At 42.7% G+C, this 20,806-nt stretch overlaps 1 protein-coding gene across 6 annotated transcripts in view; it reads right to left on the bottom strand.

The window, feature by feature from the left end:
• The window catches only part of MEAF6 (MYST/Esa1 associated factor 6), a 32,299-nt gene extending 21,035 nt beyond the window's left edge, over positions 1-11,264 (bottom strand). For 2 of the 6 annotated variants that reach the window (XR_005009573.1, XM_036744595.1), the window contains exons 1-2: positions 11,068-11,183; positions 9,510-9,625 (exon numbers count right to left, since the gene is read on the bottom strand). Coding sequence is in view for 4 of the 6 variants with exons in the window: in XM_036744595.1 (XP_036600490.1) it covers positions 9,510-9,625; positions 11,068-11,157 (206 nt within the window). In the remaining 2 variants the exon portion in view is untranslated. Of the gene's footprint in view, positions 1-9,509; positions 9,626-9,974; positions 10,173-11,067 lie in introns of those variants that run through there. The other 4 variants (XR_005009572.1, XM_036744593.1, XM_036744592.1 and 1 more) reach the window with 4 other exon arrangements.
• Positions 11,265-20,806: the final 9,542 nt, after the last annotated feature.

Raw genomic sequence — 20,806 nt, 5'->3', positions numbered from 1 at the left:
AACAGAGAAAAGATAACAACAGAAGAGCTGAAATGGGAGGTAGGGGGAGAGTAGATACCCACATGGCCCCAAGATGGCAAAGTCAGGAGGGAAATGAAGGGAGATTGGCCTGGGTCCTTCTCCAAGATAAAGGCCCCAGGAGGAACTCACCAATGAGAGAAAGGGATCACGAGGCCGTAGAGTTTCAGGGTGAGGGCAGCCCAAGTGCTAAGGGTAGTTCCAGAGTAAGAAGGTAATTAAGGTACCATAGGTGAATAAGGTTATTATTTCTGCTGTATCTTTCAAAGAATCTTCAATGATTCTGATTTATGAATGGGAGACACCTTGCTGAAGGAGAGCATTTAAGGTGGCTCAAACCAAATGCTCTTTCGTAATCAACAATAAGTTCAGTATAAACTTGTATTCTTTAGATCTTTCCTTGAGTTTCATGATAGTAAAGATACAGTCCATTGTACAATATTGCTTGTGAAAACCTGCTCCCTACTATCAATAAGAATGGGTCTTTTTGGTTGTATAGATAAATCTTCAAGATTTTGTATAAATGGGAAAGTTAGCATGTGAGTAAGTAGCTGAAGTTCTCTTGGTTCCCCGGGGCGGGGGGAGGGGGGGGATTCCCTTACGTCTTTGGCATCTTCTTCAGATACAAAGTAAATTAATTCCCCAAAGTCTTCACAATTAATCGCCTCCTCTATGTATACTTATTTCAATCAAGTGGCTTTTCTAGTCTTTGTTCTTTCTTAGTGACACTGCTATCCCTCTATAAGCACAACTAGGGCTATGATGTTAAAGTCTAAGCATGGTGCTGTTTCCCAAACTTTTCTATTTCCTCTTTCTGTCCATATAGTTTGTAGAATAACCTAGTAATAAAATCACTTCTATTCTTTCACAGACCTTCATCCCAATATTCACCTTACTTTTCTCCTCTCTGATTCCTGGATTTCTGAATTAGAAGCTCTTTGGCCATCTGTGAATATATAGTTGAGGTCACAGATTTTATTACTGGCTCTTTTCTTGGATTTCAACTACTATGAACTTTTGGGTAGCTCAACTGCTACTCTTCTTTCTTCACTGTAGAAAATCTTTTTCTTTTTTGTTCCTAATTGCAGTAGCATATAATTACATAAAAGGCCTTAATAATTATTTTTATGTGTCTCCTGGTTTTGTTGTGATTTCACCTTTTTTATTCGCTATTTTGTTTATTTTCTGCCCTCTTTAATCCAACTGGCTAAAGGTTTATCAATTTTATTAGTTTTTTTAAAGAACAAGCTTTTAGTCTTGTCATTTCTATAGCTTTTTTGGTTTTCAGTTTATCTATTTCTCCTCTAATTTTTAATATCTTCTTTGTATTTATTTTAGGTTTGTTTGCTTTCGATTTTTATTTTTTTATTAATGTATGTTTGTTGGAATATGATTTTTACTCACGAGAACTCTTAGAAATTTTTATTGTTCCATCATTATTTTCTTTCATTTTATTTGTTTCTATGATTTATTCATGGACCCACTCAATATTAAGAATTTCATTGTTAAGTCTCCTGTATCTTTTTGCTCTCTCAACTGATTACTATTCTTATTGTGTTAATAGTCTGTAAAAGATGTGTTTACTCTTTCTGCCTTTTTACACATATATCTGTGCCCCAATACATGCTCAATTTTTGTAAAAGTTCCATGCAGCGCTGGGAATATATATATATATGTATGTGTGTATATATACACACCCATATATACACACACACACACACACACACACACACAATCCTACTTAAAAGAAAACTGAGAAGAACACCGAAATCTCCTGCTATATTTATATTACGGTCTGTCTTCTTGTGGTTAATTTTTTTCTTTATGATATCAGATACAAGTTTAATATTGATATTTGTTTGTCTATGATTCCTTTTTGGCATTGTTTCTTTGTTTATCCCTGTTTATCATGGGATAAATGTTTATCATAATTTTGAATGTTTTTGCTTTGTCTAATAGCATGATTACTTAATCTAATACCATCTTTATCTAATAGCAGGAGTGCTGCTTTTTTGGATTCACCTGATGCATAAGTAATTTTTTTTTCCAGCCCCTCTTTTTTATTCTCTGTTTTTTAAATGTGTTCTTGTAAGCAATGAATTGTGGAGTTGAGCTTTGTTATCCAACCTGTCACTCTTTTTTTGTTTGTTTGTTTAATCTATTCACATTTAAAGTTTTGAGAGTTAGGCTCCATTGGTCTTCTCCAAATTAGGATTTCCCCCCACTCCTCTGTAAACATAGTATTTTGTCCCTTCAATTAGATTAATCTATGTTAAAGCAACCCTATTCTCACTGCTTCTCTTTTCTCCTTCCTCAAGCACTTTCCCTCCCATCACATTTATTTCCCTTTTCTCTAGTTTGGAGTTTTACTTATTAGTCCTTTTTTTTAATGTAGTTAATTCTCCCACTCTTTTCTCCTCTCATTTAAACAGTCAAGTAAAATCACACTTCCTCTCCTCCCCTTCAATTTGTTTTGTTTGATATTTTAAATTTTATTTTCTATACCTTAAGAAAAAAGGATTCTTCCCTCCTCTTCATTATTTATCTTCCCTTTTTATTCTTTGATTCATGGCCCTTATACTACGTCTTTCTTTAGTCTCAATTGCACATGAAATAACAGCTTCTAAGGTAACTATGCTGGGTTCCCTTCTTCTAAACAGTTTCTATTTTAATGCATTGGAGATCTCGTCCCCTGGCCCCCTTTCCCCCATTGTGCCTCACTCTTAGAAAGCAGAAGATAGAAAGGATATTGGTCCATGGTACGAATTTTCCTATGTCCCTAGTTGTATATTCATGATTAACCTTTACCCACCTGTGGTTATTTCCCCCCCAATTACCATGGAATCCCTTCCCTTGGTCCATGTCCTAGTACTCTTCTGAATGAGTGTTGTCCCCAGCTCTGATTTCCTTTCTCCAAAACAAGGACGAGTGGTCTAAGGACCAAATCTCTGCAGATAATACCCATCGTAAGGTCCCTAACTCCCTTTATAGAATCTCTCTTCTTCATTGATAGCCCAGTACAGGTCTGTCCAAAATGTGATTTATGTGGCCTGCCTACAAGCATAGAAATTTACATAAATGCTTTAGTAAAGAAAGCTGAGCTACCACAGATTCCTCACTAAAATGGCAAATCAAAATACACTGCCTATTGTTTCAATAAAAACCTAAGGTTGGACAGCCCTGGCCTCCCTCCCACCAAGATTTCTCCCCTTTTTTCCCTGTCTTGATGTTCTTCCCCTCTGCTTCCTTGCCCATTCTCCTGTAGGCTCTCTTATTCTTAAGAGACTAGATGAGTTATTTTCCCTTCACTGCTAACTCTGATTTAATTAAGGTACATCCCCTCTATCATATTCCTCCCCTTTCCCTTTTTATGTATCTTTTTCAATCTGTAATTTAGCTTGACCAGAAAAAGAAAAAAAAACATTGATTCAACATTGATTCACCTATAAGTGGGGTACTGTGAGATATAGCCTATGCTATTTCAGGCCTATTTCTTCCCTATCACCCCTATTTGATGTCTACTTCAAATATTTCAAACCCCTCTTTTCTTAACTGCCCATCCCATTCTTTCTTCATTAATACTTAGGATAAGGTTTGCAGGGTACATCATGTTGGGCTGTATCTTGAACTCCTTTGCTCTTTGGAGCAAATTATTCCACTTCCTGCTGGTTTCTGGTGAGTGCAGAATAATCTTGCGTTATTTTAATTTCTTTTCCTCTATATTTGAAGGTATTTCTACTCATTACTTGCAGAATTTGTGGTTTCTTAAAAAATTGTTAAATTTAACCACTTTATGTCTTGGAGTTTTCAGCATAGGGTTTTTTGGTGGAAGAGATATATGGATTCTTTCAATGGCTGTTTTCTCTATTCAGAAGTTCAGGGCAGTTTTCTTACATTATTTCTAACATTACCGTGTTGAGGTATTTTGGTTACTCATGTTCTTCTGAGAGCCCTATCATTCTTAAGTAATCTCCATGCATCCTGTCTGCTTTTACAAATCTTCTTTCTCTTTTACACCTTTTCAGAAACATCCTGCTGTGGTTCTATGCTCTCTTGGGAATCCACAGGGTCTTCTGCCTCACTGGTGTTGATTCATCTTCCTGTCTTGAAATACTTAATTCACAGATGCCTGAACGCTGTTTCCTCATCTGAAGGCCATTTCCCCTTCTGTTATTAATATCTTTCCTGTCGGTTTTTTCTGCTGATGTTCAAGGTCTTTGAATTTTGCTCCTCCTGAGATCTTTGATGGATCTTTTTTTCTTTATTTTTCCTACGGCTCAATCTGGATCCCACTCCTTTGTTGGCAGTGTCCCTGAGAGCTGGATCTCATAATTATGTTAGCCTCCTCCCACAATGGACAATTATGGTTCACCACCTTGGTCTCTGCTCCAAGTGACTTCTAGGGGTACAGAAATGGCCCCAGCTGCATGCTGGACTCTCTCTCAGCTTTAGTGAAGTGCCACACAGCTCCCCACACATGCTCTGCCCCAGCTCCCTCTGTCCCCAGGTTTAGCTCAAATTCTGTTGCAGCCCAGAATACTGGTACTCTGCTGCTGTTGCATTCTGAGCAAATGTTTACCATTTGGATGTGAGGCACTGGGAGGAGGGGCTGAGGGTGGTGTGTTGAAGGAGAGGTGAGTTTTATTCCAAGTACATAGATTGACTTGTATAGACCTACTTCTAGGAACACTGTGGGAGGCAGGGAAAAGGGTGCTGAGTGGGCAAGTTAGGGGCTAGGGATGAGCCTTCTCTGCTGTCAGGTCATCAAGTACTTACTTTGTTTGGGTTCTTGAGAGCCTAGATCATGAAGACTCCTAAAACTGATTTATGTCTGATGTCTAATACTTTTTTTGGAGAGGTTTGAGAGGTCATTAAGACTGGAGAAAATATCTAGCCCTCTATCTTGTTGGCCATATGACCTAGATGTCTGATATGTTTCTTATTAAATTCATATAACCACTTTCTAGTCACTGTCTGACTCCTCCCAGCTTCCCTGAGGGCTGGCTCTCAAAGCTATGTCAGCTTCCTCTCACCTTGGGCAAATACATTTCATTGTCCTCTGTCTCTGCTTCAAGTGACTTCTGGGGGACGGAACTGGCCCCAGCTGGGTGCTTTCCCTCAGGTTTAGCAGAGTGCCACACAGCCCATACAAGGGCGCTACTCCAATTTTCCTGGTGCCTCAGTTCTCTGGCTGAGCTCTGCTGTAGCACAGAGCACTGCCGCTGCTATTCTAGCTGAGCAAGCTTCTGGGCTTTAATTTTTCTTTGTACTAGGATAACAATGGGAGGGGAGTAGAACTGAGTTCTGTGGCAAGCTTGGTAGGTCAGCTTGTGCAGCTCTGCTGCCAGAGCATGATGGGAGTGCTGAGAGATGGAAGTGGGGAAGGGAGTGCTGAGTGATGATGTTAGGGACCAGAGATGAGCCTTCTTTGCAGTTAGTTCACTGAACTGCTACCTGGTCGAGGTTCTTGGTGTCCTAGACCATGCAGACAGGTGGACCTGCTTTATCTTTTATGCAAGATTCCTATTTTGGAAAGGTCTGAGAAGTCATGAGGACTGAAGAAAGTATCTGTCCAGTTGGTCATGTGACCCAGAAGTCCTGTAGGAACTCTCTATGGTAACCTACTTGTAAGGCAGTTTTTTTTCTAGTGGAGAGAGTGCTGGCCCAGGAGTTCAGAAGACTCCTTCTGAGTTCAAATCCGGCCTTAGTAGCTGTATGATCCTTGGCAAGTCACTCAACACTGTTTGCCTCAGCTTCCTCATCTGTAAAATGAGCGGGAGAAGGAAATGGCAAACCACTCAGTGTCTCTGCCAAGAAAACCCCAAATGGGGTCACAAAGAGTTGGACAGGCCTGAAGACTGAACTGACTCAACAACAAAACCCTTTTTAGCTTAGAGCCATTTTGATCACATTTGCAAAACACCTGGCAAATACATTCTCACCAGCCTTTGTTAGCTGTACTATCCCTGGCCAGAAATCTGTTATCGTTATATTTTAAGCCAAGTCAACAAGGGATCTCACTATGTGCCAGGCACTGTGCTAGGCACCAAAGACATAAATACAAGCAAAAAGAAACTCAGACCAGTCCCTGACAGGCAAGAAACTTACATTCTAATGGGGGAAGAAAACATATAAAAGGGGCAAGGGGGAGGGAAGTCAGGAGCAGATCTGAGAAAGGAGTGAATGAGTATGACTGGCTTGGGCACTTCCTCAAAATGAAAGTTCTAGAAAGAACTCACCAATTAGAGAAGGGAGGTGCAGGGATCTTCTAGGCTGATTAGTTCCAGAATGCTGAGACACAGAAAAGTCTGGCAAGTCAGGAACAAGGAGACACAGGAGAGGACACTGAAAGGTGTCCATGGTCCAGCAGTCCAAATCCCTTTCTCAGACACTATCTTCTCAGCCCATTTCCAAAATCAACTTCCCTCTTCTCCTTCCCTTGCCTTCAATGGACAACAGTGAGGAAACTACAACTTGTGCCTCTGTGGTCTTTAGTTTCTTGCCCAAGACTTGCTTTCTTCAGAAATACTGTCTATGTTACTTCCAGCAGTATCTTTTGTGCTCAAGTGAATGGCCATAAGCAGGTAGTCACCATCTATTTTGATACATCTTGGGACGTTTTCTGCTTTGTCTTGGGCACATTCCTTGGAAAGCCAACAAACCTCTTTGCTCCTGTAAGCCAGTTATGAACTAGTGGCCTCAGTACCCATGGGCAGGAATCGGCAACAACTGAAGCTCCTCGATTCTTTCTGTAATCCTCAATGGGATGATCTCTCCCTGATAGCTTCTGTGGCACCACCACATCAAACTCAAGAAGACAGGCTGCGCTTCTCCCTCAGAGGAAACAAATCCCTCCTCTGCAGGAAAAGCTTCAAGTATATGGCTGTCCCTTTCCTTCCTTTAATCCTAGCATAACACTCTTCCACTTTCTCACGACTAGGCAAGGGCCAAGATTCCCCTCCTCCAGCTTAGATAACCCTTTCCTCCACTGAACCCTTACCTCCTTTTCCCTTAGGAATGCTTCAGTGTTTCTCTCAACCTGGGAAGAGGACAGACAATCATACCTACCGAGAGAGAAAGAGACACACATACCCCAAGAAAAAAAGGAGAGACACTCCTCAAGAGGAAAGTACATGTGTTCATGTGTATGTGTATACTTGTATACACACACACCCCAAGGAAAAGGTAGACAGAGATAGACACACACATACACCCTAAGAAAGGAGAGACAGAAACATAAACCAAGAGGAAAGGAGACACAAACCAAGAAAGAACAGACTCACATCCAAACCAAGAGGAAGAGGGAGATGCACACACCGACAAAAAGGGAGAAAGACAGAAAGAGACACCCACAAACCAAAAGGAAGGAAGGCAGAGACAAATACACATATAAACCAATCAAGAGGAAGAGAGCAAAAAAAAAAAATAAAAGACACCAAAAGGAAAGAAAAGGAGACAGACAAAACAAAAAGAATAGGAAAAGACTGACACATGCATGCATGAAAACACATACACACTAAGAGTAAAGAGAAAGACACACTCACCAAGGAGACAACCAGAGAGAGAGAATCTCTCTCTCTCATACCAAGGGGTGGCCTACATCAAAGTAAAGGAGGAGAGATAAACCACAATAAAGGAAATATCCACAAAAGAAAGCAAGAGACAATTAAAAAACACAAGACCCAACAGTCAGAGGAAAAGGGGAAAGGAGAGACATAAAGAGCAAGGAAGAAAACAAAATATACACAAAGGTCAAGAACTAGAGACACAAAATTGAAGGAAAAAACTTAAAGAAGTAGAAAAGGACTGAAGGAAGACATGAGCAAAGCAAAGGGGCAAACACTATGTATAAATGGATGGGAGAGAGACAAATAGAAGGATAGCGTATAGAAGATGGGATGGAAAAAGTAAAATAGGAACAAAAAGATGAGTACTGAGGGAGTTAATGTTCATAGTTGAGCATATATAAAGCTTTTAAGATTTTTTACAAAGTTCTTTTAAGTCCACTGTATCATTTGATCCAATAGTTAGTGGTAAATTAACTCTTTTCACACCCAGCTGTTTACTTGACCTTTAGACTGAGCACTTTGAAAAGCTGATTTAAGCACTGTTCACAACTCTTCCACAGCTCTCATCATCAATTCACCACTCAGAGACACCAAAAGAAATTATCCAAATCACCGTGCATGATCTCCAGGGACCTAATGACCAGGGTGGGATGAGGGGGTGGGAGGTTAACATTACCACCGAGCAAAAGCTCTCATATAGGTATCCATTTCACGATGTATTTCTATTGCATTGTCTATCCTCAGGGTTTCCAAAATGTGACATCAAAATTACCTTCAACTCTGGTCCCCAAGGGTGATAGACACTACTGAAATGGAATGAAAAATGAACTGAGGTAGTCTGCTTTGTGGGTTAGAATACTAGTTTGGAAGTTCACAAGGAACCTTCATCACCATCACCCTGTGAGGAAGGTAGTACAAGGACTTCAATCCCCATCATAAAATACAGAAAACTGAGGCTCAGGTAAGTGACCTGCCTAAGGACAGACAAGTGAGAGAGGACTCTTGGCCCTCTCATCCCAACTCCAGGGCTCCATCCACTCCAAAGGCCTGTCGTTCCACTAACTAAGACTATGCCCTGGGCTCCAGGCTGGACTTCATGGCTACCTTTCTGACTCAGATTCTGTGACAGCATTCCAACTGTTTGGGCTTCAGTTTCCTCACATTCAAAATGTACAGATCAGTCTACTTATTCTGAAAAGTCTCTTCCAGCTGGGAAATGCTATGACTTCTAAATGAGCACCATTACTTAAAGAGCAGAAAACATGAAGAGTTAACACTCAGAAGCAACAAGATACTACACAGGACCATACAAAAGACAGGTTTGATGAGTTTCTATTTCTACCCACTAAATTTCAAGATTCTTTTTCTGACAGTTTTCAGAAGAGTTTTGGGAACGGAAAATGAAGAAGTCATTCCCTCCAGTGATTGGATATGAATTACAAATGTGGATCATAGGGTTTAAAGCCAGAAGGGACCTCACAATTCATCCATTACCAACCTCCTCATTTTACAGACAGAGACATGGAGGTCCAGAGATGGGCAATCACTTTAAAAAAGAAGTAACAAAGCAAGAATCCAAACAGAAGCTCTCCGACTATAATCAGGATTCTTGCCATCACTCAACAGCATAAAGCACAGTAATAGGTTTAGGAGAGAAACTGGACTGACCCCTAGGGACTGATCATTTCAGTAAAACAAAAAAAGCCCAGATGCCAAACTCACATAGAATTGTTGAGCAAAGTCACTTATGGGAATTTGCTACCTGGAACAGGCTAAGCTCTATGGCTCCACATATGATGACAAATGGTGCTAGACATTAAAACAAACTCAGAACTGCTACTGGAGAGACACTCTTAAAAACAGAAATCAGTAATGTTCTACCCAAAATACCAGCTACAGAACAGAAGCCTTTCTGACACTCACTTTTGATTTGTCAGATAGCGGTCCCAGCCCCGAATAATATTGCCATACATCTGGGTGTCTTCCAGGTAGCTCCCTTCAAAAGCATAGATCTGTCTCTCCAAGTTTGCCAGCGTCTCCTGGTGGACACACACAAAAAAAGCAGAGGGATGCTACTACCTTTCAAGTTGGAATATTCAGTCTGACCCAACAGAGATTTAGTCAATAGGTTTAAAACTAAGGCTCTTGCCTCAATAATTCACAGTTGATACCGCCTCTTCTGTACATTTCCACACAGTTCTCACCCTCCATAGAGTAGTACGTGATGTACGATTATACCCAAACTATTACAGAATCTTCGCTTTGGCTTTGAGAGGCAAAGTTAGGATTCAGAGTAAAATGAATCCTTCACTGTTTCTGAGTACAATAATAATGCTTTTATCACCTAGAGGAGCAGACTGGCTGATACCACAAGGAAATTTCACTCACATTAGTAAAAGGTGTAAGAGCAGCTTGAGTTTCAGAAGGGCCTTCCATCCATTAGGCTTAGAAAGCCTTTAAGGGTCAGGGTCCCTTCTCCGTTAGCAACAGCTAGAAAACGTCACCCGGCTGCGCACATCTTCCTTGTTGCTATGGTAACCAACATCTGCTGCTCCAGGTGAAGATGCCCCACGACCAACCCTATGCAAGATCCTCTTCAAGAGTCACTTTTCTTTGCCTCTATTCTCCCCTTACCAAACAATCACAAATTCCTCCAATCCTAATATCCCACCCACACAATCCTGTCCCTTCCCCCAAATACTTCCCAATTCCAAATCTGTCTCATACCTACCTCCTCTCCACCCCCCACCAGGGGCACGATTTGGAGGGCACAAAGTTGATGTTGTCCACCCCCAAATCCCACCTTCCTCCCCCTCCATCTTGCCACCTAAACTCCCAATCCCCCAACTGTCCCATCCCAGGCACACCCCTTCACCATCCACCTCCTCAGAGGGCTCCCTCACTTTCTTTCCCCATGGCTTCCTAACAGAACCTCCCCGGCCCTCAGTTACCCCAACTGTAAAATGAAGAGGTGGTGGACTAGAAGGCCTTCTGAGATGCCTTCCAGCTCTAAATCCATGATCCTATGAACCCATCCTGCTTCCCCTTCCCCCCCCTCCCCAGCTCCCCAACCCCCTGCAGGTACCAGCTGCCTCCCCCATTCCGCTTGGTCTCCCGCTCCTCCCATCCCGCTCCTTAGCCCCGCCCATCCCGCTCCTCAGCCCCGCCCCGCCCCCGCCCCCGCGGCGCGTGCCCGTCAGTCACCAGGGGCGCGCGGGGGCGCGGGCCCGCGGAGGCGGGCGCGAGCGCGGCTGGGCCCCAGGGCACGAGGCTGGGGGCCCCGGGCCGCTGGGAGCACGAAGCGGAAGCGGTGAAAGGGGCACTGCGCGCCGGCTGCGCAAAGGGCCCAGGGCCCGCGCCGCTGCCGCCGGCGTAACGGCCGCCAGGAAGCCGGGCCGGGCCGGACCCCCGCCCCAAGGAGCACCCGGGCTGGGCGGGGAGGACCCAGGCTCCTTCCCTCCCCTCCCTCCAGTCCCCTCACCGCCAGCTCCTGCTTGCGCTTCACCAGCTCGGCCAGTTCCCGCCGGGTGTCCGGGATCTGCGGCGGCGCCGCCTTGTTGTGCATCGCCATGTTGGGCCGAGGCGCGAGGAAGGAGGCAGAGAGGGAGCGAGCGAGGTAGACGGCCCCGCCGCGCCCCCGCCCCTCATCCGCCAGGGGGCGCCGCAGCCGCCGCCACTGCGCCTGCGCCCGGGAGTCCCGCGCGGGTAGGGGAGGAGGCAGAGGAGAGTAGAGAGGAAATCGAGGGAGTGAGACGGAGAATGGAGAGGAAGTGCAAGGAGAGAGAGGAAATAGAGGAAGGGAAAGGGAGAATAGAGAGGAAATAAAGGGAGCGAGAAGAGGAAGTGGAAAGAGGAGGGAATTGGGAGGAAGAAAGGAGAGAAGAAAGTGGAAGAAGAGATAGAGAGGAAGAAATAGAGAAAGAAAAAAGAGGAAATGGGAAGGAGAAGGGACATTAGAGAATAAATAGGGAGAAAACAGGAGAGGAGGGAGAGAGAATAGAGAGGAAATGAAGGGAAGGAGAGAATAGAGAGGAAATGGAGAGAAGGGAGAGGGAAGAGGAGGAAATGGAGAGAGGAAAAGAGAACAAGAGAGAAAATAGAGGAAACCAAAGGAGGGAGAGAGAGAAGGGAATAGAGGAAGAGGAGTGGAGATAGAAGGGGAGACTAGAGAAGAGATAGTGGGGGGGAGAAGGGAATATAGGGAGAGAGAAGAGAGATTAGAGAATAAATAGGGAGAAAGCAGGAGAGAAAGGGAGGGAGAGAGAATAGAGGAAATAGAAGTAGGAAGGAAGAGAGGAGGAAAAAGAATAAGAGAGATTTTGAAAGCTTTACTGTCTGGTCCCAGCTGAAACTATAGGGGCAGGATGGCTGGAAAGGAGCCTAAAGACCAGCTACCTCATTGGACCAGGAAGGAAACAGGAAGAGAAGGGATGGGATGTCAATACCAGCTGATTAGGCAGCTGCTAAGTGCAGGAATGCAAGCTCCACGCGGGACTGATTCGCTTTGTCTTTATTAACAGTTTCAAATGAATCTGTAATATCATCATTTAGGAGTTCCCTCCAACAGTGTATATATCCCAGCCCATCCTATGTCAGCCTGTAACGTGCCATTCTCATCTTAGTCCTCCCAAAAGTATGTCACAAGGAGCCCACCCAACGAGTTGAAGGCCTTCCTTGCTTTCTCCCAACTTGGAGAAGCTCCTAGTGAACAGTCCATCTTCTCTTTCTGTCATACGTTTCTCTGATGATAGCCTTTACGCCTGTTTTTCAGAATTGGTTCTTGCAACCTGCTCACCCCAGCCACAAGCCTTTCCACTGTCCTCTATGTGATGCTCATCTTGAGTTCTTCAGAAGCAATGAGGGAAGGGGGACACTGACCAGTGGGAGCTCTGGCCTCAAAGCGCAGCAGTGCCCTCTGCCTGCTGCCACACCTGCCTTGGGATGAGTAATGGAGGGCCCTGCTCTCCACATCAGAGTATGCACAGCACAGTTATTCTAATTATTTCCACTTCACTAAATACATGGTAAAGACATGGACTTTTGACTGGCTACTGAACCAGAACTGGGACTGTAAATAAAAGACTATTGAGAGGGCATCTCCACCCTTTCTCCTTTCCTGGTGTCCAGAGAAGGTGTTATGGACCTCTAGGGCCACAGGCCCCCTCTCCCTTGAAGCCAGTCTGAAGCACATGGCCCTGCTGTTTCAGAAAGAGGAAGTACCAGCAGCCTACTTTCCCTACTGGGTCCACATGAAGCCATATTGCTTCCATTGTGTCTTTACTTTCATGCTGTATGGTGGAGGAATATTGGAGGTAGAACAACCTGGTAAGATTACAAAAGCTTCAGTAACAGAGGCCTAGTGGCAGGAGCCCGTGGTTGGGGCTGACAAAACTCCTAACACAGCCCTAGAGAATCTTGAGGACCTAGAGGGCCACATGTGGCCTTGAGGCTGCAGGTTCCCCACCCCGATCTAAGACAGTTCCAAAAGACTCACGATAGAAAATGCTATCCACATCCAGAGAAAGAACTATGGGGTCTGAATGCAGATTGAAGCAAACTATGAATTTTCTCTCTTTTTTCTTTCTCTTGGTTTTTCTGATTCTTCTTTCACAACATGACTAATGTGGAAATATGTTTAATATAATTATGCGTATATATATCAAATATATATATGCCTATATCAAATTGCTTGCCATCTTGGGGAGAGGGAAAAATAGAGAACTCAAAATCTTATGAATGTTGAAAACTAAAAATAAATAAATTTTTGAAAAGAACTTTAGCAGATTTTATCTCCAAAGCAGGGATTATTAACCTGGGGTCTATGAACTTTCAAATAATTATTTTTGATAACTCTTAAAAAATGACCTACAGAGTCCAGACCAGCAGTGGGGATCCAGTAACAAAAGCAGTGAATGGGGTCCTACAAGCAAGGCATCGACTCCGTCCATTTGCTGTACCTCATTCAGAAGGGAACTTGGCAGGGTAAATGCTATGTAGCAATTGCTTTAAGCTGGTGCCCCCTAAACCCCAGGGACTGAGGTGGTGTAGAGGACAGGATGCCCTGAGGTGTTCAGGGGGAATAGTTTATACTTCTATTCTTGCTATATCTTCTCAGTAAATATCCCTTTTTAAAAACAAATTTGATATTAATTGTTTAAATGATCCTAGAGTACTAATATCTAAGGGAAATTTCCTAGGGGAAAGACTAACTGATAGCTGTTGCCATTGGGGGCATACCAGCTTGGGGATTCAAGCTGATAGAATTAGAGGAAACCTCCCTGCCCTTGAGAATCCAACTCATCAGTGCCAGTGGGACCTGGTCCAAGGACCCCAATTTTTACAGACTATACTTGCATGGAAAAGATGGACCTTTGTTGTTATCATGGGGAGTTTGGGTGGAGGAGGGGGGTCAGTAAAAGTACTTTACATTTTCCTGAAAGTAATCCAACCCAACCTCCTTTTCAACCCTGGGTCCAGCTCATTGTCCCTCAGTATTGTCTGCTGTTGGACAAGTTTGTTGAGGTATTCTCGTCACTTTTGAAGGAATCAATTAGGTGTGAGTTTTTTGTTGTTGGTTCCCCCCCCCCAAAGCCCTTTGATATCCTCCTTTAGGTAATCTCATGAATCAGTCCCTTATTACCTCACCATTGTATCACCTCCAGCATGGATCTTGTTTATATATACTTCATCCAATCCATCTGCTTTTCCCCATCTTTGTTCTTTAGCACCAATTTGACTTCTATAGACCCCTTAGAGACTGATATTAGGGCCTAAGTGCCCTAAGTTCCACTATCCTTGATGGAGAAAACAGTTGATTGTGATAATTTTGGAAAATCTTTTCAAATGTTCTCTTTGTAGCTCATTTCCATTTTCATCCTTTAGTTCTCTTAGGATGACGGCACAGTTGGATATTCTGCCAGGCTTTCTTTAAACTGATTTTGTCTCTGCTTTATGAGATCATACTGCTCATAACTATCCAGCATCCTTCTTTGTAAGATTTTCCAGATGATTTTGTATCTTAACCTTACATTTCACTGAAAAAATCGGGGCCATTTGCCAAAAGTTCCTTCTCCTTTCTTCATCATCACAAATCATTCAGGTACCTTGCACTACTATCTCCTCTATCACCGTCTCACACAAAGAAGTAGCCCTATATCTCTTCTTTGTTTCATTGCCGAATTCCTTGAAAAGGCCATCGACAACCAAAAGCTCCACTTCTTTTCCTCTCGCTCTTTTCTTAACTCTCTGCAGTATGGCTTCTGATCTCATCATTCAACTGAAACTGCTCCCCAAGGTCACCAATGATTGACAGATCTAATAACTTTCCCTCCAGTCCTCATCATTTTTGACCTCTCATGACACTGCTCTCTCCTATTTCTCCTTCTACCTGTCTGACCCCTTCTTGGTTTCCCTTGCTGAATCTTCCATCTTGGTTGATCCTGCTAACCATTAAGTTTCACCAAAGTTTCCATCCTGAACACTCTCCTCTCCTCCCTCTGTACTTTTTCACTTGCTGATCTTATCAGCTCCCATATTTTTAATCATCATCTCTGTAGAAATGATTCTCAGATACGTTTGTTCAGCTGTAATCTCTGCTGACTTCCAGTTTTGCATCTCTAGCTGCCTATTAGACGTCTTGAACTAGATGTCCTGTAGACATCTGAAATTCAACATGTTCAAAACAGAACTCATTTTCCCCTCAAATCTTCCTTTTCTTAGTTCTCAATTTATTGTCAAGGGTAGCACCATTCTCCCCACCCAGGCTCAAAACCTAGGTATCATCCTCAACATCTTGTTCTCTCTCACTTCCCCTATCCCATCAGTTGCCAAGTCCTATCATTACTACCTTGGTAATATTTTTGTACACGTCCCCTCTCTTCTCTGACATTGTCACCATCCTGGTACAGGCTCTCATCACCTTTTGCAAGGATTATAGCAATTACTTGATGGTTGCTCTCCTTGACTCAAGTCTCTCCCCAGTCTATTCCATCCTCCACTCAGCTATCAAAACCACTTTCCTAAAGCATAGGTCTGACCTTGACACACTCCTATAAACTCCAGTGACTCCCTTTTAACCCCAGGTTAAATATGAAATTCTCTGTTTGGCTTATAAAGCCTTTCTCAACCTGGCTCCTTTCTCTCTTTCCAGTCTTGTTATACCTTACTCCCCTCCACATATGCTGATCCTGCAACACTAGCCTCCCTCCAGTTCTTCATATACTCCACTCCATCTCCCAGCTCCTGGCATTTTTACTGATTGTCCCCCAGGCCTGGAATTCTCTTGCTCCTCCTCCCTACCTCCTGACTTTCTTTAAGTCTCAGTTCAAATCCCACCTTTTGCAGTAATCCTTAATTTTAGTGCCTTCACTCTGAGATTATCTCCAGTTTATCCTGTATATATCTTATTTATACATAGTTGTTTGCAAGTTGCCCCCCTGTTAGACAGTGAGCTTCCCAATAGCTGAGACTAATTTTTTTTCCCTTTCTTTGTATTCTCAGCACTTAGCACAATGCCTGGTATATATTATGTGCTTAATAGATGTTTGTCAACTTGACTTTATTAGCCTGGTGTTGCCGTCATCTCTCTCTGGCAAGCAAGTCAAATAGTTACTGACTAATGTGCTCTCTGTACTGTTTTGTTCTTGTGGTAATAGTTAATTTTCATTGATTGAGCCTCTGGATGAAATAATTATAGTCTGTGTCTGTGTAGTTTCTGTTGTCCATTTCCCATTTTTTATCTTCAATAGCTTGTTTAATTCAAGGTTAAATCTTAATTGTATACCATATGTTTTTCTCAATAACATTTTTCTCCTTATTAATTATAAAGTCTGATCTTAGTCCTGACAAAACAAGGAATTGTCTGACTTGCGGACAGATGACTCAGAGATAACTCCCACATACAAAATAAGTCTTTGCTTTTCTGTCAACATGTAGTCACTTTCATTCTTTGTGATGTTTAGTGCTCACCACATTTAGTACCTACTAACTCCTTCTTTTGACAAATGTATTCATGATACAGAGGTGTAAGACTTCTGTACAATGTACAAAGTCTTTGGCCTTCCTCATTTCTTTTGCCCTCAAGGAAATTAAATGTCCAATATCACAAAGGGGCAGTGCCGAAAATCTGCTGTATTGACTCTCTGAGTCCAGTGCTTTTTTCCTCAATAGCTATCAATCACTCAACAGGAATTTATTACTAAATGCCTTCTCTGTGCCTGGCACTCTGCTGCTGTGTTTGGGGGATTCAAAGACAAAAATGATGACAGCTATTGTGGTAGCCCCCTCCCCCAAGGAGCTTGCATTCTATTAGAGGAAACAAATGTATATTCAACTTACACTATGCTATATTAATTAGATTATATAATGCAAACAATATGTATATAGTGTATACACATATAAATACACACACCTGTGATTTCATTGTTATAGAGAATTCCCAGACAAGGAAGCTCCCTGTACCAATGCAGGCAGGCACCTTCTCTGCAGCTTAAAGTTTGAGAAAGTTGCTTAGAACACTGAAAGGTTAAGCCACTTGCCTAGGATCACTTTAGAGCATGTATCTGAGGCAAGTAGTGAGTGTAGATCTTCATGGCTCCAAGGCTAGTGCTCTAACTACTATGCAACATTGCCTTTGTTACGCATGAATATGTTGTTTGTAAGAGGGACTTGAAGACTGATGAGGGAGACTATAGAGTGAATGAATAAGGCTTTTATTAACTGTTTACTACATACAAAGCACTGCACTAAGCCCTGGAGATACAAATAGAAAAGTAAGACAGTCCCTGCTGTCAAGGAGCTCACATTATAATGGAGGTAACAACATATATGGAAAGTTTCAAATCTTACGTTAGACGAAAAGGTTCCATGGCCCTTAGATTTCAGCAGCAAAGCAGATGGTAATGCTTCTTGAATGTCATTTCCACTGATAAAATCATATCTGTTTCTGATGTGAGCCATCGGACAGCGCCAAGGGCTTCGGCAGCAGCTTTCTTTTTCGGATCTTCAAAAGATGGCTGCATCTCCCCAGGGTTGCTTCATTAGATGATAGCTACAGACACTGGACTTAAAGCACTGCTATTACAGAGGCTCTTGGGTTCAGCGTCCTGAGCTGTCTCCATCAGGGTCTTGGTGGTGGCCTGATCTGCGGGGCACATACTGCCTCCTGTCTCTCCCTCAGGGTTCCTTGCTGCATCAGCTAGGCTGACTTGCTTGCCCTGTGGTTAATGCTTGGTTGGCAGTTGATGGAGATTTCTCCCTTCTCCATAGAAGCTGCCTCCCCAGATGATGGCTGATGGCTAGGATGGAAGTAGGACTAGTGGTATGGAAGAGGCTGCCACTCCTAGGGCACTTGGGCCTATTTGCCCATTCCTGGTCAGTAACTGGTGACAAGGAAGGTGAGCCCCTTCTCCACGATGATTTCTCCCCTCAATGGTGGCTGCTCAGAGGCTGCACTGGAAACAGGTCTGGTGGTTTGGGAAATGCTTTTATTCTGAAGACTCAAGGTCCAGGGTCCACATGGAGATGGTGGTCAAGATGCATTTGGATTGGGTGTATTTGTAAGCAATAGGAAAGAAACAAATAAATAGGGAGAGATTAAAGTGGAGGGAGGTGGGGAAGTGATAATTGTAGGGGCAATCTGCTGAAGAATATGGGAGAGATCAAGGATGCATGGAGTGGGGTTGGCCTTGATGGGAAGGGTCACTTAATAATGACTAATTTCCCAGTAGAATATAAACTCCTTGAGGGCAGGAACCATTTGTCATTTTTGTCTATGTACTCCAGTGCTTAAGTGGACAATTAATGTTTGTTGAATTAAACACTTCAATGAGATGCAAGTACCTCAGTGTGACTACTCTACCCATCACCACAGATTACAACTCTATGACTTAACAGGTCTTTCAGCTGCAGAAGTTCATCATCCCCCAAGCTAATCCGGCAATATGCCTCTCCAAACTTAACTGATTCTCAGTAAAAAGACATAATGTCACTGGGTCTATACCGAAAGGTTTCCCTGCTTTGTAGCTACTGTCAGTACTTACACTTTGTATTTTACTTTAGTGTTAGGAAAACTTCAAAAATACCTTTCCAGTCTTCATACACATTATTCCCCTTCACAGACACCACGATCCAGTGACGATGGCCTTCTCGGTGCTCCTCATGCATGATATTCCATTTCCCAACTTGACGCATTTTCACTGGCTGTCTCCAGTGCCTGGAATGCTCTCCCTCTTCTGCTCTGACTACTGACCTCCCTGGCTTCCTTCAAGTCTCTGCTAACATCCCACCATTTAGAAGCCTCTCCCAGTCCCTTTTAATGCTGATGCCTTCCTTTTGCTTTTTCTCATTTATCTTGTATATAGCTCATCTGTACATAGTTGTCTGCATGTTGTGTTCCTCGTTAGACTGTGAACTCCCTGACAGCAGGAACTGTTTTTGCCTCTCTGTCTTCAGGACTTAACACAGTGCTTGGTAGAGAGTAGGCACTTAATAAATACTTGTTGAATAGTTCGTGCCCATGACAAAAGTTTCATGCAATCATACAAAAAGCAATATGGTCATGGATAAAAAGCCTGGAGTTAGAAGATCATGGTTTCAGTTCTGGTTCTGACACTCTGGGCAAGCAACTTCCTGCCTCAAAACCTATTTCTTCATTTGTAAAATGATGATGATGATGACGACGACCACTTATTTCACAAGTTTTGTGAGTTAATCTTAAGGAACTGGAGAAAGGTAAGCTACTCACACTCTGCCAGGGATAACAGGTAATAGATCCTCTATTCATTCTTATTAGGAAAAATACTCCCATTTACCCAGACGTTTATTAGTCATAGGCAAGGCACATTTATGCTTGGGGCTGGGGACGAGGCAGATTATATAGCCTTGGCCCTCACAAATTAGAATATATGTATATAAAATAAGAATCCTGGGTTTGTGGCCAGAGAGCGAGCTTCAGCTATAACAAAGACAGGGGTTCAAGTTCCACCTTTGAGATGTACTAGCTGTATGATCCTGGGTAAATTGCTTAAGCTCCTATTGCCTGTGACAACTCACTTGGAGTGGAAGCTGCACTGTACATTGAATTGGTAGAGGAAGTCACCATGTCAGGAGTTCCCAAAATCAACAAAATCAGGTTTGGACCAAATAAAAAAAATAATTTTTTTATATGTGTGTATGCATGTATATGTGTGTGTGCATGTATGTATACATAGACACACACATATGAAAAAAGAAAATTTCATATCAGATAGACCTCTTTGGGCTATGATTATCAGAAAAGGGTTCCCAGTAGAGATGCATCTGAACTGAACCTTGAAGGATGGCCACAGACTGAGAGACTAGGGAAGACGACATCCTAGGCACAGGGGTAGTTTAATTAAAAATACAGAGGTGGAGAAAGATATAATGTGCTTGGAGGAAACAGTCCAATTTAACTGGAGCTTACATCTAAGACTGTGGGTCTGGATTAGTTGGGATTAGGTTATGAGGAGTTTTGAATACAAAGTAGTCTGGATTTTAGTCAATAGGTAATGAGAAGCTTTAACTAAAGGAGAGCTTCTTAACCTGGGGTCTGTGAACTTTTAAAATATTTTGTTGGACACCTATCTCAATAATTCGGTTTCTTTGTAGTCCCTTTATATAAAAACATTCTAAGGGGTCCACAGGCTTTATCAAACTGATGAACAGATCCATAAAACCAAAAAGATTAAGAACCTTTGCTCTAAAGATTTTTTTTTTTAACAGAGGGATGTGGTTAAACATATGTACATTAGAAATATTAGTCTGACAAAAATGAGAAAAATAAATTGGAAAGGGGAGACAGGAAGAACCAGGAGATTTTTTAAAAGGCTAGGAGAGTTGGGGGCAGCTAGGTGGCACAGTGAGTAGAGCACCGGTCCTGGAGTCAGGAAGACTTGAGTTCAAATTCGGCCTTGACACACTTACTAGCTGTGTGACCTTGGGCAAGTCACTTAACCCCAATTGCCCTGCCTTCCCCACCGCAAAAAAAAAAAAAAAAAAAAAAAAAGGCTAGGAGAGTTAAGGATTGTATACACAACCCTCCACAACCTCTTTACCATCTCCACATTACCACATCTCAAAGAAATCAGATTAGGGAAACACATACTAGGGTTACCCATTTAGAGCTGAAGGGGACTTTATAAGCCACTTGATCCAATACCCTCATTTTAGATATGAGACAAACCGAGCCCAAAGAAGTCACC

Source organism: Trichosurus vulpecula, chromosome 2, assembly GCF_011100635.1.
Source record: "Trichosurus vulpecula isolate mTriVul1 chromosome 2, mTriVul1.pri, whole genome shotgun sequence".
Classification (NCBI taxonomy): Eukaryota; Metazoa; Chordata; class Mammalia; order Diprotodontia; family Phalangeridae; genus Trichosurus; species Trichosurus vulpecula.
This window is presented reverse-complemented; position numbering and strand designations above follow the sequence as displayed.